Raw genomic sequence first — 24,533 nt, forward strand, 5'->3', positions numbered from 1 at the left:
CCAAGTGTGCAAGTAGAATTGATAATTAGACAGGTGATTCCCTCCAGTTCCTTCCAAGTGGATTCTCTCTTTTATTAACAGCTGAAAGAATTTGTTTTCCTGTAAATCTCTTTCAGATGAACCATAAATCTTATGCTCTGTATGTTTGGTAACTTGGTTTCAGTGTATCTCTATGTACAGAAAGTACACAATGTAATGCTTATTGCTGACCATTGATTTTAGGACTAGAAAAAAATTAAAAGACTAGCATTACATGAATAAATATTCTTTTGAAAAAAAAGAAAATATGTTTTTTATTAAAACATGCAACATTTAAACATAAAGGAAAAATAAAAACCAACAGTAAAGTCCTGCTAAAATGTCTAACAAAGTTGATAATTTTAGGAGCTAAATTGCCTAGCAGGCCATACCACTACCTAATCAAAATCCAATGTCTCAAAAGCTTTCTAGAAGGAAGAACTCAAAGGGTGTGTGTGCAGGGCCAGGAACTGGGCTCAATCCTTGTGGGTTCCTTCCAACTCAGGATATTCTGTGATTCTGTAAGTCATCTTTCACTCTGTGGAGGAAAGACAACCAGATCCAAGTAGTTAATTAGGGTTCAGCTGCAGCTGTATCTAATACTGTATGAGGTAATATGTTTAGATCTCTTAATTCTATAAGAATTCTCTACAGTAAAATACACTATATTGTTTACCCTTTATTCTTTCACATTATTTGCTTACATTCTTTCTCAGCTGAAGCCAGGTGGGTGGAGCTGTCTGTCACCTCAGTTCCAATCAGCTGAACAGCTTTTTGCAAGAGCTGGCAGAAGGGTTTTACTGAGTGTCATTTGGTGTTGGATCAGTGTAAGTGCAAAAGGTACAACGTAATACAGTGAGTGCTTTTTAATCTAAGTAAAAGCACAACATGTCTTGCAATCAAAAAAATGTCAAAGATCAGCAAAGGTGCTAAGATCACAGGAGATCAGATACTGTCTTGATACTGCACCCCTTGACTGATTTGACATGCATTTACCTGCTCTCATTTTTTATAGCATTTTTTATAGCTCTTTGTTTAGATTTTCTTCTTAAATGTGTTTTCCCAGAGGCGTTACCATCATCTCTAACTGGCCTTGGCCAGCAGCAGGTCCATCTCCAGAGCCATCAGGGACTGGCTCTGCTGGACATGGTGGGAGCTTCCAGCAGCTTCTCACAGAAGTCACCTCCATGGTCCCCCTGCTACCAAGAGCCAGGCCATGCAAAACCAACAAGTGTAATACTGTCTTGCCTCATCACTTATAAATCCTTGGTGACTGTACCCAAAAACTGCTGGTCACTGTATTCTTTAGTGTTTCACACTATGATGAAATGCATCTTTGACTTCAGACCTATCTGCCTGATACCCCTTTATTTAAGCTATTTTTCCTGTTGCTCTGATAAAGTGAGTTTCAGAAACACAGTTCCTTGTGACATTTGGTTATAATAATAATGCTGTTAAACTCTCCTTAACTGCACCTCCTAGAATTATCCTCAGTTTTTGATATTCTGAAGCTGAAAAGATTAACTAACAAAACATACAAAATGCCTCTAAATTGATTGGTTTCTAGTGGTTCTTCTTTCTCTTTCAGTGCTAAAAGATAATTCTCTTCTTATTTTTAACTCTTAAGTGCCGAAGTGATAGAGATACAATCCCACCCTGTGCCTGGGAACATTGTCCAAGTGCTCCTTGAGCTCTGTCAGCCTTGGGGCCATGGCCACTGCCCTGGGAGGCTGTTCCAGTGCCTGACCACCTTCTGGGGGAAGAATACCCAACCTAAATACCCTTTGATGCAGTATCATGCTGTTCCCTTGGGTCTTATCACTGGTCACAGAGAGCAGAGGGTGCTACCTGCTCCTCCACTGCCCTTCCTGAAGAGCTCAGTGGGGTCTCCCCTCAGTCTCCTCTTCAGGCTGAGCACACCAAGTGCCCTGGGCTGCTCCTCATTGAGGGCTTCCCCTCCAGCCCCTTCCCCATCCTCACGGCCTCCTTTGGGCCCTCTCCAATGGCTTCATGTCCTTCTCATGCTGTGATGGCCCAAAGTGCCCCCAGCACTGAGGGCGAGGCCGCCCCAGCCCAGAGCAGAGCAGAGCAATCCCCTCCCTGGCCTGGCAGTGCTGGGCCTGATGGCCCAGGACAGGGATGTCCCTCCTGGCTGCCAGGGCACTGCTGGCTCAGCTCCAGCTGGCCACGGAGCAGCAGCCCCAGGTCCCTTCCTGCAGCTGCTCTCCAGCCTCTCACTGCCCAGTCCATTCATACACGCAGGTTTGCCCCGTCCCACATGGAGAATCCAGCACTTGTCCCTGTTAAACTTCATACAGTTGCTGATTGCTCAGCCCTCTAATTTGTCCAGGGTCTGCCTTCAAGGCATTCAACAGCTCCTCTCAATTTAGTGTTAATCACAAACCTGCTTAATATCCCTTTGAGTCCTGCATCCAAATTGTTTATGAAGGTGTTGAAGAGCCCCTGTTGAACTCCCACTAATGACCTGAATTCCTCTGCTACTACTACTGGTTTTTAAATCCCCTAGCTCTAGTATTGCCCAGTACTAGCCACTGACCAGTTTAGTTTTCTCCACTCCCAGCTACTACATACAAAACTGAGATACTGCTAAAGGATAAGCAAGCTCATAATCTGATAACATTGACTGTAGTGTCATCTTTGGAGGGAACCTCTGGGAGTTACAGATTTCAAACTAGTGTGGTGTCCTGCTTTAAAAGAAAGGTCTCTGCCAAGGAAGGTGGGAACTTTCCTGGAATGGGAAATATGACCCCCTTCTCTCCAAATTATTATAACTTTGAAAATACAGGGTTTCAGGCAAAGATATGAGACATTAATTTTGAAGAATTAAGAATTTTAGGAAAGTTCAGATGATAGTTAAATTAGAGGTTGCTGAGTTAGCGGAAGTAGATAGATAATTGGCTTTGTTCACAGTTAACAGTAGCTGGATCTTAGATAAGATATCCACGATCCAGTAACTCATTGCTTGTCAACTTCATGTTTGGGTAGCTGTGCTTATCATGAGAAACAGAATGTGATAAACAGATTTCAGGGACACGAAAACAGTTGCAGACTTCCCATACTTGAGGAATCCATTGATCACAGGAAAACTACAAGGGTTCATTTGTCACATATGCATTGAAAAGGCAGAAAGGTCAGAACGAGGAAGACTTATTTTACTTCTTCATTTTGGAGACCCCTCCCCAAAATGGACCCCGACTCATTTTGGGGAACAAAACTATGCATGCTTGATAGCCTTTTTGCCAATTAGCATACGAAGGGAGCAGAGGAAGTGACAGGGATATGAATATGCATTCATATTTTGAGTATTCAAGACTCCTGTAAATAAAAGGGCTTTGTAATACCTGTGGTTTTTGCAGTGCACATTAGGGAGTTATCCCACGCACTGCCCGGCAGACGCAATAAACACACACTTTCTAACTTTAAACTGTTAGAGAGTTTTTGTCCGTCACAGTTGGATATCGATATTAGATCAATATTCATTTTTTAGTAAATCAGATATGGGAAAAGGAATAAGTTTTTTGTGTATATATATATATATACATACACTCATAAATACATATGTGTTTGTATATAAATACACACACACACACACACACACACATCTATATCTATATCTATATCTATATCTATATCTATATCTATATCTATATCTATATCTATATCTAATCTATATCTATCTATCTATCTATCTATCTATCTATCTATCTATATATATATGTATATGTACACACACATGTACATACAAACAGGACCAAGCGAAACCCAGCACCTTTTTTCCCTCGGTATCCCCGCAATCTGCCCCCAGCCAGGACTATTTCAATGGAATATCGCGACGCCCAGCTGCATCTCTTGTTTCCTAACTGCCCCATTTGTCTCAGGCCTGCTTCCAGGTAGCAGGAGATGGGAGAAAAATTCACTGAAAAAGCCAGACCCAAAATATGTGGGAAAAGTTAGGAAGAAAAAAAAAACAAACCACCAACTTGTAATCATTTTCCATTTTTCTGTTAACATCAAGAATGGAAATAAATTACTTTTCATATCTGTGAAAAGCAAAGTTCACGCTTTAGAATTTTAAGTTTAATAAGGGATAAAACAAGGGAGAGATATCCAGCGCTGGGGTGCTTTTGGCGAACAGCCAAAGAGCACAAGGTCAACTTAAACATCGTTCTCTAGATCCTGCTACACTGCTGGGAGTGCATGCATATTCATGAGTTTATACATTATTCAAACATTCCTTTGAGTTTTTGATGTTCCAGAAACTCTCTTGTTTGGTTTTAACCTCTGACTTGTCTGCAGGACATTCTGTAGATTGGGTGAATATATTTTATTTCTTCCTGTAGTTCTATCCTGTTGTTTCCCATTCCCTGATAGCGTGGAGTCGATAAATCCTTCCCGGATGCTCGTGCTCTGATTTCTGTCACCGTTATCTTATCACTTGGAGAGGCCAGAGCGCAGGTGTAAGAAACAAAATAATTGCTTTACACCATTCTCTGAGTTACTTACATAGAAGTATTTAGTCTTTATTTTAACATTTTGCTAAAGCCTATATCATATTTATCACACTACTATTCATAGAAACTATACAGTGCATATATAAACTGGCAGATTATACTATACAAAAGCAGTTAAAAATAAGTATAAATTGTACCATATCAAAATACTTGTGATGCAAAAAGCTAATCTATGAATGTGAAAGCCAGTATTATTTATATTGTCATCTGTAACAGCACCCTTTGAACCACACTAAGTAATAAGTTCACAGAAGAGAATAATATCGAAAGTACAATCTGACCTGTACAACTGCCTTGAGAAACTCAAAATGCGGAGACTGGCAGAGGCTGCAGAGCTTCTGTCATGCACGTGAAGGAAGGGCTTGTAACCTAAACTCCAGTGTACTCTGTGCACATGATATGGATATTGTAAACCTTTAAAGCTGTTCCTCCTGCAGCAACCAGCCAAACAAAGGTCTGCTGTCTTCTCTCCAGCTGCCATGATTTGCTTAGAAATCGCTTCACACATACCAGGGCACATACTGGATGTTCACAAACCTGAATTCAAAGCTTTCACGATGTCTTCTATAACTGAAGGGCCACAAAAGCTTTTCGTGGTTCTATTGTGTCTTATGAAGGTGGCACACTTGTTCTCATTTCTTTCCCATCTTTGGTGTAGTTTTCAGCACACTACAGAAAATCCAGGATAACTAAAAAATGCCTTTATAGGAGGATTTACTGGGCCACTACTGCCAGCTGATGTTTCGTTACAGGTGTGTAACTTTGTAAGAATTTTTAAATCATAGCTTTTCCTTGTTTCATAGATACTGTGCTAAATTAGGTGACACAACACTAAAGAGATTATTTGATTATCTGTTTTAGTCTAGTACAATAATTCTACCGATGCCAATTTGTCCTTTTTCTGTTACCCACCTGTCAGTAGCAGCTTGTTGTTTTCCCTTGACCACAGCTGACAGAGCATCCTGGCTCTGTTATATTGCTCCTGCCTTCCAGTTACAGAATCTTCCAGATCTTCCAGTCAGTAAATTGAAACCATGAAGTAGTTTCAGCTTCCTTTCACAAGACAACATAAAAACATTCTTCCCTTCCTACCAAGAAAAGAAGAAAAATCAGAATTTGTGGAATTATAGTCACATTCAAGTTTCATTGATGAATTTACAGAGCATATTCTGTCCATAATAACCGAACATTAATTTCCTATATTTTTAAACAAATAATGTGATTATATATTAAAAAACCAAACATTGCTATCACCTTTTAGCAACCAAAATCACAGGAGAATTCGGAGTGAAAGGAATGACGGACTTGTCTTTACAAACAAACTGTGGATTTCTGGTAAATAAAGCTAGATATTGAGAGATAAAAGAAACAATGGGAAGGATTCCACTGATTGATGAATGGAATGAGAGAGATTTGTCTTTACAAACAAACTGTGGGTCTGCTGATAAATAAAACTGGATACTGAGAGATAAAAGAAACAATGGGAAGAACCATAAATTCCATTAGGAATTCCACTAACTGATACAAGGAAAAGACAAAGTTGGGGGGTTATGCATTAGAAAGGAGTCTTAGGTATCAGGTGTTTGGAGAAATCTGTACCTCCCAAGTACCTCAGCCAATGGGGAAAGAGGAAAATGTGGCCAGGAAATTAGGATAAAAAGGAGGCTGTGTCCTAAAACTTGAGAGATCCCAGGGGAATGGCCCATGGCCTCTCCCTTTATTTGAATAAAGTTACAGGACTCCTCTGTCTCCTTTTTGGACATAAACCTCTGATGTTAGTGGATTAATTTTCCTGCCAGGAGTAAATCTCAGTAGTTCCAATGCATTTGCCAGCTACAGCTAAAATAGTGGCCTAACCTTTTACTCCATAGTCAGAACAGAGCACTTCACGCTCTGTTTTGGTTGTGTAAATAGCAGGGACAGTCTGACACTCAGCAGTCACATTAAGGAAAGTATGTACCAGTGCTGGGTGAACTGACACAGCTTTGATGTGTACTCACCTTATCTTTATTTCCACTTTCTAGAAAAATTCCCCTGACCATTGAGAAGTCATTTAAACCCAGGTGTTTTCTTTTCTCCTACCTCTATTTCCAAGTCAGAAAGATGCTTTTTTTCAGGCCAGGAGATTGCCTTTCACCAGCTCAGAAGAGAGACTACCTCCTAAGACTTTTTCACCATGAAAAATTCATGCCAGTATCCTGGCACATTGCATCAGGAGTTCTGAGAGCTTTTCCCTTGGGACTACAAGTCCTTCCTTGGGCAGGCAGGACTCTTCCATTTAGGAGAGTTCTAAACACTGATCCTTCTCTGCAAATCTAGTGTAGGTAAGTATGGTAAAAACTCCATGGTGTCAATCAGCTTGGATCTAGAAAAGCAGAAGCACTTTGAAGGTTTCTTTATGTTTAAAAATGTGGTTTCTCAGGGAGTGAGCTCTCCAGACTTTTTTGGTCCTGAACTGTTTTCTTCTGTACTAAATTTATTTCAACATACGTATATAAGCACATGTTCAGATATGAAATACAGAAAGCAATATATTTTAGCTATTAGAATTGTTTTATACCTGTAATATTTGGTTTCAGTAAATATAAAATTAAAATGAGACTTCAAAAGTAGCACAGAACATCACAACCTCAGGGGAGTGCTTCAATACTCAGTGCTTCCTTCCTCATCTAGAGATGGGCACAAGACAGATTTGTCTTCCAAAACCAATGTTAACTGGTAACCCCTCCTTGGTGGAAGGACAGTGGAATGCAACCTGAGTTTTGGACTCAAAAAGGAGATCAAAGTCAGGCTTTATTTTTAAAATAAAAAACCCACGAAAAATTGGATGTTCATCAGAAAAACCATTGATCCCGGTCAGAGTTTGAAGCACTGTTAAAAACTTAAAAACTAGTGTGACATGAAAGCTCATTTTCTCCAGAGGCCATCAAAATTCCTTTAGAACATCCTTAGGAAGAGACTTCTCGATTTTTTGGTGACCTTTTGGATAGAAAGACATACCCAGCATTTATGAGTTTATTTAGAGTCTCTAAACAGCTCTGCTTAAAAAAAATACCTGATATGAAATAAATCTCTCGTTGTACTAAAGACTCTGCACTATTCGGGCAGGTCTAGTGCAAAACCTTTAGCAGACCTGAATATATTTTCAAAAGCCTTATTTGTCACAGAAGAAAAACCAATGACACTGGAACCAAGAACTAAGTAGGGATAAAATACAGGTATTTAAACCCCATATATTCTGTTAAGAGCTATAGTCTATTAAGTAGCGCTGTTAAGAACCACCATCACCTAATATTTCCTACTGACCTCCACAAGTTGCAAAGATCTTGCAAACCAGTAGTATAACCCAGCACCACCATAGCTATTAAATCATATAATTTCTTTATATTCCTCTGCATATAAACTTGCAGCATACCTGCAGTTACTTAGGAAAATAAAGTTATTTAAAGAATGACAGTACTGAGATCAAATCTTAGAACACATCTATTAATGGTCAGATTTAAAGAAGACCAAATGCAGGGAATCACACTGGTCCTCTCATTAAAATTCAATAACCTGTAAGCAGGAAGGTGAGAATGGAAAGTGTTCACTCTGAGATACTGCTAAGCTACAATTAAAAACTGCAAGTTAGGACGATCCTTATCATTTGCTTTAGTATTGATCAAAGCAGAATATGCATTCCTGCAAGCAATAAATACCAACCCTAAGAAACATTAACCTTCATTCTTAGTAAGTAATGATAATAAAAGGTGTATTGCTATTTTCCCTTGCTATTTCCTGAATTAAAGTTGAAAATTACTTTTTACGATTTAATTGGTAAATAGCATTTTGAAAAGGTTCAAACTACAGTGTTTAAATAGGACTGGCCCTCAAAATGTTTGCCTCAAAATGCCTTAGAATTTGAACTCATTCATGTCTTCATCTATTTGTGTACCTATTTGAGAGGGAAGGATTCTTTTCCCATGGCTGTAAAATGTCATTTCTCTTGTCTACGAATAAAATAATATTAGAATCCTTGAAATCAATGTTTATTTTTTCCTTCAGTGGCTGAGGAAAAGAAGGATTAGTGGTAAAATTAAAAATATTTTAATGGGTTTACAGCATCCCAAGAAGAGCAACCCCTAAAACAAAACTAGACAATAAATGAAGATACTTTCTATTTTTATAAAGAAGCACAGGCTAGTTAAGGTCAAATCACTGCAGAGACTTAAGACACCTATAGAACAGATGGGAATTCTCTAGACAGACATTCCAAGTTGACTAAAGAAGCCAGTTGCTCAGGCAAAATCTCAAACAACATCTTCTCAATGTTGGGAAAACATTTTATGGGATCTGAAGAAACAGAATGGAGTACAGATCTGAAAGACAAAGAAAAGACAACTGACACATACACCTACACAAATTAATCAAAGATTTCCTACACTAAACATTATCTTTTCATCAAACTACGCAGGTTTTTTTTGGTGTTTTGTTGGTCTGTAAGTTCCAGGGTAGAGATGATGTGAAAGATGTGCCTGCTTCATTTCAAGGGACAATGTTAGCTCCATAGTATGACCTCCTGTTCTTTTTTTTTTCTTTTCACACTCGCTATTTCAATAGTCTCTGTGGCATTTCAGGAGCAACACAGGTATGATCAGATTATAAACCTTCATTTCAAAATTATCAGAATAAGGAACATGGAAGTACATTATATAATATCTGATCCCAAATGAAACTGGGAAATGTGAAATTGTGAAATTGAAGGATATGAAAACATTGGTTAATTTAGTCATACATCACAATTACCATGAAAAATATTTTATAAGTCCTTTTAAAACTTTGATAAAAAGGAATAAATTGTTTATAGCTGCCTTTTCATGTGGTTGTAGCATGACTATAATTTTAACATGTTTTATTCTCTTTATCTGTAGGCAAAGAAAAAAAACCCAAAGTTTTTTTCTGGCCATTCTTACTATGGTAATTTTTCAATAAGAAGTTATTTAAGATGGAAGAGCTTCTCTTGTATCTTAACCCAATTTTTGTGAGAATTAAACAAGAAAAACAAAGAGAGGCAAAAGCCAGTGACTAAAAAAGTACAGTTTTGATTTTATTTTTCTGTAACAACATTGCTTTGCAACCTCAGTTTTGGAAAAAAACAAGTTTGCAGTGTAGTCTGGCTCAACCATCAGAAAACATGGCAAATATAAACTAACAAGTGTTTCACATGTTCTTAAGAGTCCATTTTTAGTCACAGATTTACATCATCATTGCAGAGGGAATTCCTCTTGATCAATCTTGCATGCTTAAAAAGTTTGTTAAAAAGTGAGGAAAACAATTGTCCAGCTGTGCTTAGGATGGTTTTGTTGATACTCAGGCCCAACAATTTGGTCTTTATTTCCAGCCCTGTACTGCATGTTTATGAGCCATTATCTCAACAAGGCAACAAATGTTAAATGTTAACATCAGGGGCCAGTACCTGAACATCTTTTAGCTTTTAACAGTAGGTTTTTATTGACAAACTCATTTAGAGGGGGTTGGTCAGGACTTACTGATTGGAGTGTCATACAGCAAAGGAGTTGTACAACTGCATTGCTAAAAACAATTAAGTGATTAACGTGATTAAGGGTCTTTTTTTGCAAGTGTTTTAGGAATGACTAGCTCAAATGAGAGCAGTTACCTTATTACGGAATTCAGGATAATAATACCTTTCTTCCTGGATATACAGCTGCATAAAAACAGAGAATGGCATTTTTCACTGAAGCAAGATCTTTAAATATTTACAAAAATGGAAAATATTTGTAGCTGCAAGCAAAGGGAACACCAGCTGCCCACTCAGCTGCCTCAAGTTAATGAAAAACAAGGAAATATTTTTGCTTATGCTTCTCTACCTTCTCAAGATAGAAACATCAACTGTTTTTAATAGGACTCACATAACATCTGGGCACATAGTTTTAATGCACCCATAACATGACAATTACTTCAAGGTTATCTTGCCAAAGCATTTCTAAATTAGCAACTGCTTGCTATAAAGATCATCAAAATAGACTCTCCAAATTATGGTTCACTCTCACCATGTAATACACTACTTAGGCACTGGACAAACATTCTCACAAAAGGAACAAAGATAGATTTTCTTGTTTTTAAAGATAAACTAATTGGACTATCGGTTTATCTGTGGTCCCTAACTCAAAACTTCTTGGCAGAGAATGGGTTTAATGATTACCTTTTATAACCTCTGTACTTAGGCTGCTGCTCCTTCTTCATATTCTGGTTTCAGACATGGACATGCCTTGCTTGTAACTGGCTGGGAAATCTAACAGGAGAAATACACTTGGCAAGGATTCCTGGACCTGATTAACACCAAACAAATATAAATAAATAAGGTAAGTGAAAGCAAGAATTGCTAAAGGTAATGATTGAAGCAGTCTAAATACATGACTTTAAAAGAGACGTTGGGCACAAAGCTACAATGAAGTTCAGCTACCCAAGCCCTGCATTCTTCATGTGTGCAGCTTTCCATCATAGGTTTAAAGTTAGATTCGTTATGATTATTTTAAAAATCTATAATTCAGAATGATGACTTTATAGCCTAAATGTTTCTGAAGACAAACAATACTGAGATAGGTGTTCTGTCAATTTCAAACGCTGCAGTTTTTGTAGCCAGTTACTACTTAATTTACAAAAAAACCCCAACTTATGTTTCCTAAACCTGATGCTTTCCAGAGTTACCATCTGTATAAAAGCATAAGGATCTTCAGCATTCAAATTCAAGGTATTATAGTTGTAGAGTCTTAGGAGAAGAGAGACTTTTGACTGAATCTACTTTAGAGACTCAGGATGTAACCCAATCAATTTCCTCCACTGTCTCAGATTGTATTTTAGACCAATACTAGGGGAAACAAGCAAAATCCTCACCAAAAAAAAAAAAAAAAAAAAAAAAAAAAAAAAAAAAAAAAAAAAAAAAAAAAAAAAAAAAAAATCGTAAGTGTAAATTTCAATTTGAAAACAAACTCTTTACATTCCAGTTCTAAAAAGGACAAAACATTGAGTGGGAGACATTCACCATGAATCAACACAGAGAAGATTGGTGACTCTTTCTGAGGCAAAGAGCTGCTAAATAGATCATTCTAGTAACCCACACTCTGTTTAGCAGATGCTTCCATCTCCAAGGAACTGAGGCAAGGCCTGATTTAATGAAGAATGGAAAGAAGTTCTCCTAGATAAGAAGAAATTTGGGAGGAAGATAAAATCTGTCTGGACCTTTGGAGGAGTTCAAAGGAAGGACTGGCTATAAAAGCTTGATCGTTCCAGTGAGGACATCCTGGAAACTGAAGGTAAGAAGACACAGACATTCCCTGCCGGGTGGGTATAAGGAAAACCCACAGCAAGCCAGAGGAGGAGGTGAAGCTGACATCACTTCTCCTCTTCGTTTTCCTCTCTGAGCAGGTAGTTCAATGGAAGTCCTCTTCCTATGAGCAAGTGTGTGCATGTGTTTGTTTTCTGGTAATATTTACCTGCACTATTTTGTACCCACATACATCAGCAGAAGTCAAGCAACATTGATATGCTAGAGTAAGATTTTCTTGTTATTTCCTTAGAAATTTCAACAAGAAAAACAAATGGGTGAAGAAAGCTTGAAGAAAAGAAAAGGAGAGGACAAAGGAAGAGAGGACAGACAATCCCTTCAGAGTCATGAGCCCCAAACGATGAACCTACAAAAGCAGGCAAACCTTTTTCTTTTCCCTCTTTGGTCCGTGTGTCAGGGGTTGGCAGAGGGAGGCAGAAGGGGATATTTGTGCATATGCATCAGCATACAAAACCCACCATTGTGTCCCAATTTAGCAAAAATATCCTAATATCTCAAGAATGTGTTTGGTTTGCATTTTCAGAAAGAGCTAGTTACTGAAGTTAAATGGCTCTGATACAAAGAGACTAAACCCCCAAGAATATGTCATTGAAGTTATCAGATATAAAAACAATTCAAAGACTTACTCTAAGTTGATTAACTGAGGCATTTCATAAACTTTTTTTCCCACATGTACTTTTCAGAAGTCGTAGTGGGTTGTCCAGGTCATTGTTTCTCAAAATTGGTTAGTGATTATAGCCAGAAAATAGGCACTGGTGCTTGAAGACAAGTGACAATCTGTCTCCTCCAGAAAATTACAGATGCTTTAGAAAACGGTTGTGTCACTTCCTCTCAGGAGGGAGTGGCATTTCTCTTCATTTGAGTAGCCTGGAAAAAGATTATCTATGTGGTTTTAGTTTGGTGCCAAGACTGGAAAAATATTGATGCTATTAGAGGAGCCACAGCTGTCAGAAAATATTAAGTAGCCCGTGCCTCTTGTTTTAATAATACATGCCTCAGTTTCAGTGGTTTCATGTAATATTGTAGGTCACTACAAATTTGGGCGAAAATGATCTCATCACCTAGCAGTATCAACACCATTCCTAGGTACAAATATTTAAAGCAAAGAGAGGAAAACAGCTGCTCAAAAACAAAAACAAAACAAAACAAAAAAAAACCCAAAAAACCCCCAAAAAACCAGACTCCATCCATGAAAGACAATTTCTCAATCTTCGAAAATTCAGAATTCATCAAGTGCTTGTAAAGGAATGTCATTGCTTAATCAGAGAGGAAAGGGCAAGTTCACCCAGTCAAGGTTATATTTGAGACTCACATAGTCCAAAAGACAATTTAATAAAGGAAATAGGCAGGCAAAACTCAAATAGATCTACTTTTGAAAACAGCAGGAGTACACCACAGGGTACATACAGATCTTGGAAAGAGTGAAACTTTGCAAAATTGTTTAATATATTTCTTTATAGAACTTATATATTGAAAGCAAATAAAAATCAGTCAGTAATGACAATTACTGTAGTTCTATAGTAATGAGAAGTAATTGGTGAATTATTAGAAATTGCTTACAAAAACATCTCATTTTTTTTCAAGGTGGGCCTCATTAGTGGAATCTGTATGATTGTTGGTACAATTATTGGCTCAGGTATCTTCGTTTCTCCAAAATCAGTGCTTGCCAATGTTGAAGCTGTGGGTCCTTGTTTAATCATCTGGGCAGCCTGTGGAATTCTGGCAACATTAGGTAAAAAACTCAACAAAGAATCTGAATCTTTGCTTTAAATCTTCCTATCTGCTGTTTCTGCATACTACTCTCATGTCATAAATTAGCTTATAGCACCTAGACCAAAATCAACTAAATCCTGTTTTATGTATGCATAGAGTACTCAACCATAAACTAAAAATGTGGTGTTTATACAGGACAAATTAAGTTTTAAAATTGTAAATCACACTCTATTTTGAAAGAAAGTTTTAGTTTTTCCTGCTTCATCCGCTGACTGTAATAAAGAGAATAGTTTTCTACTTAAATAGCTGACAATATGTGAAATTTACTGGTAGTGAGCTAGGTACTTTCTGCTAGCTTTCTACTTCTGTAATTGTAATTCTATTATCTGAAAATTCAGCACTAAGCACCTCAAAATATTTCAAGAAGTAAAACAAAGAATTTTTTGAGGATTTTATCAAGTGGGGCAGCATACAAGAAAACCCTTAATTCAAGATTCCACATATAGCAATAGAACAGGAAGTATCACTGTACTTTAATGTTGACCTTAGCAGACATTTTATTTCAAAATTGTGCAGAAAGTCTGTTTTTTCAAGCTTCCAAAAAGCTGTCAGCCAGCGCAGCTCTCACTTAAATGCTTCTTATAATGTTCATTTCTTAAACAGAAATCGAATGAAATCAAAATGTTTGTTTGTACTGGTTTTGGTGAAGTCTGAAATATCAATGGTAGTAATTTTTAGACTGCATCTGAATAATTTCAGGGTATTTTTTTCAATTGCTCACAAGTAATTAAATTTTTATTTTGCATATACAGTAAAATATACAGAAACATGAAGAGAGTAATGGTACACTGTACAGATCATTTTCCTTCACTTTTCCACCTATTAAAAAGTGATCATCAGTTCAAGCAGTCCCAGGTTCAAAAGTGCATGAACTAAACCTGCTTTTCTTGTTATTCAGGTGCACTTTGTTTTGCTGAGCTTGGTACAATGATCACAAAGTCTGGGGGAGAATACCCCTACCTCATGGAGGCATTTGGCCCAATTCCAGCGTTTTTGTTTTCTTGGACAAGCTTACTGGTTACAAAACCCAGCTCCTTTGCAATCATCTGTCTCAGCTTTGCGGAATATGCCTCAGCTCCTTTTTACCCAGGCTGTGATCCACCCCAAGCTGTCATCAAGTGCCTGGCAGCAGCTGCCATTGGTAAGAGCCACACTTTCGGGCAGACCAGATCCAAAATTGCACAGTGACTTGGGTCTGGCCCCGTCAACAAGGGCACTTCAGTGCCCTGAAACTGCCTTATGTTCATCTGCACAAAGACACCAGAAATCGTCAAGACACAGTCCAGTGAGTCCTTCCCACAATAACGAATGAAACAGCATTAAAAGGATAGGTTTAAAAATGTTTTTTTTCTTAGTCAGAGCTTTTTTTTTATTCTTCATGATGATAGATACATCTGTATAATGAACGCTTATCTCTATCAGAAAAGGAAGAAAAAATAACCGTTGAAATACTATTTCTTTATTTATCAGAATGCTGTGCAACTTCAAAATGTTTTTTATTACAGGTATACTATAAAAATCTAATTCATAAATCTGTTTTTCCTCACTATTATAAAAGTTATCCAAACACCATAAGTAAAAACTGTGTATAATATAGACAAAAAGTGTGACAGAAAAGCAGTACAGTAAATAAGAGGAGTGGCAATTTTCTTTATATTCTGAAAAACAGTGCGAAAATTTATAATTTGATTTCTTTTAGTGGTAATTACAATTGTGAATTCACTGAGTGTGAAGCTGGGAAGTTACCTCCAGAATTTTCTCACAGCTGCTAAAATGATCATTGTCGCAGTCATTATTGTAAGTGGAATTGTTCTCCTTGCACAAGGTAATAAAATAAATTATATGTTATTTGAAAAAAATATTTTAGCTTTTGCTATGATCATTAAAAATTCCCCACTGACAGAAGTGACACAGAAATGAGGCATAGCCCTGAATCTCTTCATTCAGGGTTTTAGTTCTGCCCCTCTTGGAAACCATGGCACTTTCTTTCAGAGAAGGGGGATGGGTGCAAAATGCAACACTACAGATCAATTAATACAAAAGGGTATTAATTTTATAAGTGAAAAGTTTCAGAACATGAGACGTAAGTTGGAATGTTTTTTCACCTGGTGGGGATTACAAGAATTAATTTCAACACTGATCAGTAATCTTCCTCTTATTTGCAGGAAAAACTGATAACTTCAAAGATTCTTTCAAGGGCAGTAAAATTTCTGTTAGCTCTATAAGTTTGGCATTTTATAATGGACTCTGGGCATATGATGGATGGTAAGAAATCTTTATTAACCTTCACAGTTACAGTTTAACAGCCTTTAATTGGTTTACTCTCTCTCTGTTGAACTCTCTGAAGAAGTTAACAACTGACTTGTTATTAAGAATGTCTTGATGAATTCTGGAGATAGAACACTAGTTTGGTTTAAAAAACCACCAGAACTCCATCCTCTTTTAGTTGCTGTTTATTAGGGAAAGAAAATTTATTAGATCCCAAAAGTACTACTACTGTTTTGGTGCTGAAGGTGCTTAGACAATGCAGTAATGAGGAGAATATAAAACAGTTTAATTCCATTGTGTAAGACAAAATAGCTTTCCCTGCAGGTTACCCCATGAAATTCCATTTCTTGTGAAATATGTAGTGGTGTTTGATTAGTACAGGAGAACATAAAAAGGAGCATTGTGTCAGAAATTATAAGGCTCAACTTGCAGATTTTTTCTTAGGGAATGTCAGTTGGCATAGAGTTCTGTTGGCACAAATCCACTGTTATTCTTAAATGTACAAACTGCAAAAGTCTGTATATAGGTCAGTGCTTTGGAAGCAAGTAAGAATATAATCTTGATCTACCACATAGCAATTCCCATTTAAAAGCTTTTGAAACTGAATTTATTTTAAATAGATTCTTTTTTTAGGTTGTTTCCAAGCTTGAGTATCTCAACTCGGGCATGTAAGTCTGCTAATTCAGGCATTCATATGGACTTTTTAAGAGGGCAAAGAAGCTGATCCCTAAATAATTATTTGTGTATGTAACTCCCAGGCACTAACATTTGAAAATTTGCCTTTGAACTGTAAATACTAACTCTTCAGATTTTCAGGGTGGACGAATATAAAAACCTTGTTTCAACTGTTCTACATGCTCTAGCAAAAATGCATATTTGGAAATGATAATTCAGATGGGTATAATCCTTAAAAAGGTTTTCATGCCTGTTTTCTAAAGGCAGCCTGACTTACAGAACCACCGTGGAACACCAGCAGATTTGCTTTTCTCTTTGCCCTCAGCACACTTGTGCTTCTATTTGAAAAGACTCAGATACTGCAAAGCTTGAAGTTGGAAGGTAATCTTGTAAATCCTAGGATGTCTGCCAAATTTTTGTTTGATTATTCTGGGATATTTTATCCAAGATTTAGAGTCTCAGAGATACTAGAGATAATGCAAAAAGAGATGGTGGATCAAGAGGCTGACTTTTGGATAAGAAGCTCACATAGGTTTTGTCCTGCTTAAAAGATTGATTTTACTTTTTTTTTTTCCTTTTCTAAACTGAAAATATTAAAAACAATAGCACAAGAAATAATACCTCACCTCATAATATAGTTGTATTTAAACCCCTGACTGCTGAAATACTCTATGAATGTTTTTCCTTCCAGGAATCAACTCAATTACATCACAGAAGAACTTAAAAATCCTTACAGGTAAAACTGTGTAGGAAAGCAGTGTTTTTACTGGCAAGAAATCAAACCCTATATATTTTTCTATAAGCAAGCATATATTTTGGTTTGTTTTATAAAAGCACTAATATTCTGTTATTCAAGGTTTGAGCACTAGCAGACAAAGCTAATTAGCTAATTGTTATTACAGGCTTTGTATCTTTGCATAATTTGTATTTTTCCTTTTTTACAATCCTGATTTCCATAGCTCTACAGAAAAAAAAACAACCAAAAACAAAGAAACAAACAAAAAACCCTATTAAATACACCTAAGAGCATATCAGGAAAAGTAAGAATCCACAGTTTACTATGACAACTGTGCCAGTGATACAGCAATGCTGATGGGGTCTTACTTTTCCATTCTTTAGAAATCTACCACTGTCTATAATTATTGGAATCCCCTTGGTCACGGTTTGTTACGTTCTGATAAACGTTTCCTATTTCACCGTGATGACTTCAACAGAGCTCCTGCAGTCCCAGGCAGTTGCTGTGGTAAGCTACTTAATTTTGTAATAGAACATCTGAAGAAGGCTGTGTGCATTGAAGTCATCTAAGTCACTAAGTTCCATTAATTTTTTGTAGGATAAAATTAATTTTAGTCTAAGCTGTTAGTGCCACCTTTCCCCCCATTTTCTACTATCATTTCTTAATCTAAAATTTCAGTAATGCCTAACTGAAAGAGTAGTTCTGTCATCTCCAAATGGGAATAAAAGGAGGAAGCAAAAGTAATGCAGTCTTCAGCAAACATTTTGTAAACATTGCAGGTCAGAGGGTGACTGCTTTCCATAGGCATCAAAAAGATGAAAAGAGAAATAACATCTGACAGTTGCTTTGCCATTTTCAGTCTTTCCAGTATTTCTGAGAAAGAAGCACATGCCAAATGACAGTAGATCAAAGTTTGTTGTTATGGAGATAACAGCAAATAGTCCATCATTCACTTCCACCTTATTCTTTTTGGGCTTTTTTCCTAAACAAAATTGAAAGATAGGATTTTTACATTTTTGCAAGACATACTCTTTCAGGTAAAAGTAGAAATTACAGAAGTTTCTGAAACCATAAAAAATACATCTGCCCCTTCAGTTCCACTCAGTAAATTTTCTGTGTGTCTGAAACAGCTGTTGAGGTCCTGCAACAATTTTCCTAATGCTAGTTTTTGGGGAAAACAAACAATATGTGACCAGCATTTAAATATACAATCTAGCCCAGTGAAGAAGTGCAGTAATGTTGAAATGCTTAAAATTTTTCTTTAAAGAAAAGCTTTTAAAATTTAGATCTTCTGTGCATTTCAGCAGCTTGTCTGCACCAAAAGGTACAGCAAAGAATGTAGGAAGTTAAAACTTGTACAAGAACTGGTCCTCTTCAATACACCTTTAAACTTACAATCTGAACAACACAGCAGCTAGCACTGAACTGATGACACTGAATTAACAAAACCTCAGCGCTGGCTCTGAGCAGAGGCAGCACAACAAAAGGAGTGCCCTGTGCAGAGAGGTCTGTACAGCTGTAAGTAGCCTTTGAGTGCCCTACTTTTGGGCCAAGAAACATCACTGATGTCAGACTTTGCAAAACCAAAGCTCTTCATGCTTGACTTACCAAAAAAAAAAAAATCCAAACAACCCAACTAAAAATCTAAACCTACCTGTCAAAACCATTTAAATTCAAATTCATTTGCGGTTGGTCAATGAACCTACCTGAGATCTACAGCAGCAACTAACAAACGACACCACAGGTGAAAACTCAAATGTAGTGAAAGACCAGAGGGAGACCAGAGCCTTGTTTGCCCCCAGGCTCAGGCTGTCACGCTGTCACTACTGATGTTACTCCTTTCAGAGAGGCTGAAAACAGCTTTCTGTATGGACAGTGCTCTGCAGCAATGCCATCTTCCTTCCTTCTGTCTTTGCAGACACATCCCAGAGCAGGTGTCTTCAACAGAATTTAATTTCTGTGTAGTTTTTACATCTGCCTTCCAATGTTTCCTACAGATGTTGTATCTTAAACATCATGACAATAATACTTCATTTTATAGTGGTCAATGAATTAATTTGGCAGAGCATTCTTTAACAGCTACATAAAATATACAACACGGTTTTGTTGGTAACATAGCTCAGATACCCATTTACTTTACTTACAAAGAGGCTCTAACATTAATGAATATACTAAATGGTAGTTAATATGACAAAAGTGCTTAATTTTAATCCCATTTCCCAGACATTTGGAGATAGAGTCCTTTATCCAGCCTCTTGGATAGTTCCTCTCTTTGTGGTATTTTCGACCCTTGGATCTGCCAATGGCACCTGTTTTACTGCAGGCAGGTAAGTCCCCATTCTGAACATCTTCACATGAAAGCTTTTGAAAGATGGAAAAAATTATATACATGTACATAAGGACGTTCTTCTGATCCACATTACACAAAATGTAATTTGAAATTGCCTGTAAATCTAGCTCTATTGTTTAATTTTCAAAAAATAAACAGTGGCTATTCAGGTTTGAAAGAGTAGAAAACATGGTCTCTTCTTAATTCAATAGCACAAAAGGCTTTTTTTAATCTCTCATCAATTTTAAAGCTGAGAATTAAACACTTAAAAGTTACCAGTAAAAACATGACTACACCAGCAAAGGTAACTGAGAAGCTATTCCTTTCTACCAGTTGTTCAGTGCTTCCATTTGCTATTTAAAATATTTTAAGATTTCAAAAGCATCTGAATACAATGCTGCTGTAAAGACCACTTTTTGACAAAAGGTTGTCAATAGAACTTTTTGCTATGAAACACATGAAAAATGAAATATTTAATTAAAAGGGACACAGTCGGTAACATTTCCCAAAATAATTTTCAATTATATGTGCAAAATAATGATTCTGAAATTAGTTTCAAGTGCACTATTTAAATACTGTTCAGAATTTGTTTTACTTCACTGCTTTATACTGGTTATTTAACTTCCCTTGTTTTTAACTGCTACTATACTCTTTAAATCCCAATGCATATCAGAGAAAATACTGGTGAAACTAGTTGGATGTCTACTTTTAGTAACACTGTTTAAAGTCTAGGTGCCACACTAACTGCATTGCCTTGTTTTTGTTTTGTCAGACTTGTTTATGTTGCAGGTCGTGAAGGGCACGTGCTAAAGATACTGTCTTACATTAGTGTTAAGCACTTAACACCAGCCCCTGCTATCATATTTTATGTAAGTATAGATTTAAATACACAAAAATAATTATCATCTATCACCAAAAATTCTCCAGTAATACATACTTTCACAGCTTCTTACAAGCAGTTTTGACACCTGTCATTAACTATCTAGGCAAGAAAATTGCTAAATGCTTTTTGGAAAAAAGACTGCATAAAACCCCCAACTTCTCTAATTTGAATATATTCATTCCAGAACTGGACTTTAAAAATAAAAATGGTTAAGAATCAGTTGCATGAGAACAAAAACTTAAATGAATGATTAATATTAGGGAATTCTTTCACAAGATGCTTACAAGCAAGCTGTCATTACCCTGTTTCCTCCTTTTAGGAATATTTCCTCTATGTAGAAAATTTACATCTCACTAAAAAAACTCCAGTCAGTACATACATTTAGGAATAAATCTAGAACATGTTGTTATTTTTATTTTACCTATTTATCTTCAAGGCAAAATAAGATCTGTTCAATCTTGCCAGGAAAATTAATGCACAAACACTGGAAGTTTATGTCCAAAAAGGAGACAGAGGAGTCCCGTAGCTTTATTTGCATAAAGGGAGAGGCCATGGGGCATTTCCCCTGGTGTCTCTCAAATTATTAGAGGACACAGCCTCCTTTTTGTCCTCATTTCCTGGTCACATTTCCCTCTCTTTTCCCATTTGCTGAGGTACTTGAGGGGTACAGACTTCCCACATCACCAAATACACACCTTTCTAATGTGTGTCCCCCTGCTTTTTCTTTCTCCTTATGTCTCTGTTCTTTTTCTCTAAATCCAGAGATGTAGCACAGTCTTGAGTGAGTAACAGTCTGTGTCAATTAGTGGAATTCCTATGGAATTTATGGTTCTGCCCATTGCTTCTTTCACGTTTCTGTATCTGGCCTTATCTGCCCTCAGGCCCACAGTTTGTTTGTAAAGACACCTCCTCCTCATTCCTTTCAATTCCAGTAACATAAAAAACCCTAAAAATATCTTTTGTATCTTCAAGATAGTCAGTCAACAATAAAACAGATTAATGCATAAAAATTATAAGCATTTTGACTTAAAATGAAATTAAGATTTCACACAAAAATAACCACATGTAGGCAGGAAGCAGTCACAATCTTTAAAGGTGCTGCAATACACTTAAACCCAAATATTTAAGCAAAAGCATTCACAGTTCATACTCTGGAACACTACACATGCAGCTGTATTGAAACAGAAGTAAAATTCAGCCTTCTTCTATAATAGACTGCACTAATTTTTGTTTTCATTTTTAGGGGGGCATCACTATTATTTATATTATTCCTGGTGACATTGATTCACTCATAAATTACTTTAGTTTTGCAGTCTGGATATTTTATGGTTTAACTGTACTTGCACTAATTGTTATGAGGTTTACAAGGAAGGAACTCAAGAGACCTATCAGGGTAAGTTCTGTATGGCTTTTCCTCCATTCCATAGATGCTGTACCATGAATTCACACTAAATATATCTGGCTATTCAAACAGCACCTTTGGGCAGCATCCTTGTTTTTTATTCCCCTTACCTGAAATCCAGCCGTTTAACAGAAGATCTGCACTAGGACTAAGCACATAAGGACTGGGAAAAGTTGATTTTCCCAGTTGCATTTTCACTTGCACAGACCACAGGGCACAAGCCAAATTTTCAGAGACTACCACTGAAAGAATATCCAAAATAAGACCCCAGGTCATTGCATGTAAGTCAGTTCCCACATTTATTAAAATGCAAACGTGTACACTGCAGTTTGAAATAAGAGATATTAGTGAATAATTTGGCAGAAGAGTTTTCCCGGCCCATATTTCTGCTACTCCTTCAGTTGCCCCATCTGATTCCAGAAAATTTTAAAGTAAAAAAAAATGCATAAGGCAATAAAAATATTCTTTCATACAGGCAACTTCTGTAAAAACAGCTAAAGAATGAAGAAGTGATTTTATTCTTTGTATCTTGCAGATACCCATCATCATTCCTGTCATAGTGACACTGGTGTCAATTTTACTGGTATTGGCACCAATCATCAGTGCACCTGAACTGGCCTATTTGTACTGTACTTTATTTATACTTAGTGGACTTATAGTTTATGCACTTTTTGTTCATTTAAAATTCAGCTGGGCACAAAAAATATCAAGTAAGTACACCTCAGGTAGCCGGCTCCAAACTCAACATTTGCTCAACTTGAGATTAATTAGTATAATAAAGTTCAGTACCTTGTCAATCCCTTCTAAAGCATGTGAGCAGAATGTGGAGGGAAGCAATTTCCCTAGCATGCAGTGGGCTTTACTGAAGACTGTATTTCACTCCTTCCTGTTGAAAAGAAGTAATGTCTGACTTGAGGAAAAATTAAACTGAATTCACAAAAAACAACATATCACTGTAGTAGCACAGAGAAACAGAACTAATTAATCTGTAGAGTTAGTTTTTCAGTTACCTGTATTTCCAAACATTGCTTTAGCGATTAGCTGAAGATTAGCAGACAAATTCTTATGCCACCAAACACTGGGCTTTTACCTCTGGTTATTAATTTTACTATCCTTACTAAAGAAAATATTAACAGCATTAAGATAAAAAAATAATCCCAGGGCTGAGTACAGTGAAAGCTGCAAGAACCCAGCATGACCATTTATCAACTGATTGCATAGTCCCTAGAGAAGCTGATATTATCTCAGGTAAAACAGGATACACAGGTACTTCTAAGAGGCTAACTGGAATTAGCTGAATATAACAGCACTGATAGTTCTACAGACATTAAAAAACCTATAATCTGTCTCTCTTATCCCCAGGATGATTAATTATAATGTAATAATTGTAATTAATTATAATATTAATTATGCAATTGGAAGCATTGTACTCTAACGGAAGTTTGGAAATGTGGAATGCTGTAGTTTGGATCTTAAGACTGTTTATTCCTCACGCTTTATTTTTCATTTTGAAATAGGAATATAGATAAAAAAAACCAACTACACAGAAGGATAGTTTTCTCACTTAAGAGTTTGAATTGAAAGTTCTCTTATAAGCCTCTAACAATAAATCTTTTCCTCAGAGCCCATCACTATGCACCTCCAGATGCTTTTGGAAGTTGTTCCAGAAGAGGAAGTTACTGAATGAAGTATTTTATACCCACCAGGTTGCTCTTAAGTGCTGTACTGGTTGAAGTATATTCAATTTAGTTTGGCACAGATATATACTTGCTAAATTGTTATGTTCCTACTGGTGTATTAGTTTTGCAACACTTCAGTACTTCAAGGCATCAAATATATAAAATAAAAGATTTCTAAGCCAGACTACAGTGTCCAGCAAAGCTGGTTTTACTAACAAACTAATTGTTTGTTAGTAAGTCATGGTGTCTTGCTTTCGGAATTAATATTTTTAGTAAAGATGTGTTTTAATGTCTTTACAACCAATTCCATGGGTGTTAATGTCTTTGAAATGGGTGTCAATGTCTCTACCAACTTCGAGCCACAGGTTTGTTACAGAGCCCAGACAGTTTGAGTCCTGAAACAGACGGGGGTCTGCACAAGGCTGAGTTTGGGAACTTTGGGGGGAAATGCCAGGTTCAAGGGGGATATGGGGTAGGTGGTTGGGGAAGTTTGCACCTTTCAAGCACCTCAGCCAATGGGGAAAGGAAGAGGGCAGCATGTGGCCGGGAATTTGGGATGAAAGGAGGCTGTGCCCTCTGAAACCTCAACAGAGAAACAACTGTGGGCATGTGCTCCGGTGGACTCTGCCATTATTCAAATGAAGTTCCAGGACTCCTCTGTCTCCTTTATGGACACTGGTTTTTTATAGCATGATTTTCCATACAAAATTAATCAAAAAACCTTTTCAGTTATGAAGACGGCAAAACTTAGCAGCAACAGCGTCAAGATGCTTCTGATGACACTATGGAAAGAATGATACAGCTCTTACAGCATCACAGAAGGGACAAAAATCACATTAACACCAGACTAGCTCTATCCTCAGGTTCTTAGACCAAATATTAGCTATCAAAAC

General features: G+C 36.9%; 1 protein-coding gene across 1 annotated transcript; it reads left to right on the forward strand.

Moving 5' to 3' along the window:
- The first annotated feature begins 12,148 nt into the window (after positions 1 to 12,148).
- On the forward strand, positions 12,149 to 23,705 carry SLC7A9 (solute carrier family 7 member 9). Its single transcript, XM_053987499.1, has 12 exons — positions 12,149 to 12,253; positions 13,480 to 13,627; positions 14,567 to 14,809; positions 15,368 to 15,493; positions 15,834 to 15,933; positions 17,303 to 17,347; positions 17,731 to 17,854; positions 19,571 to 19,674; positions 20,449 to 20,545; positions 21,803 to 21,952; positions 22,497 to 22,671; positions 23,584 to 23,705. Exons 1-12 carry the CDS (start codon positions 12,149 to 12,151, stop codon positions 23,646 to 23,648), a joined length of 1,482 nt encoding a protein of 493 aa, XP_053843474.1. The 3' UTR covers positions 23,649 to 23,705.
- Positions 23,706 to 24,533: the final 828 nt, after the last annotated feature.

This window comes from Vidua macroura, chromosome 11 (assembly GCF_024509145.1).
Source record: "Vidua macroura isolate BioBank_ID:100142 chromosome 11, ASM2450914v1, whole genome shotgun sequence".
Classification (NCBI taxonomy): domain Eukaryota; kingdom Metazoa; phylum Chordata; class Aves; order Passeriformes; family Viduidae; genus Vidua; species Vidua macroura.

Excerpts from the sequence above, each read along its gene's own strand:
- SLC7A9 (XM_053987499.1), top strand. The coding sequence starts at position 12,149 with ATGGGTGAAGAAAGCTTGAAGAAAAGAAAAGGAGAGGACAAAGGAAGA. Across the intron at positions 14,810-15,367 it reads CCTGGCAGCAGCTGCCATTG|TGGTAATTACAATTGTGAAT; the intron begins GTAAGAGCCACA and ends GATTTCTTTTAG. Across the intron at positions 17,855-19,570 it reads AGTCCCAGGCAGTTGCTGTG|ACATTTGGAGATAGAGTCCT; the intron begins GTAAGCTACTTA and ends CCCATTTCCCAG.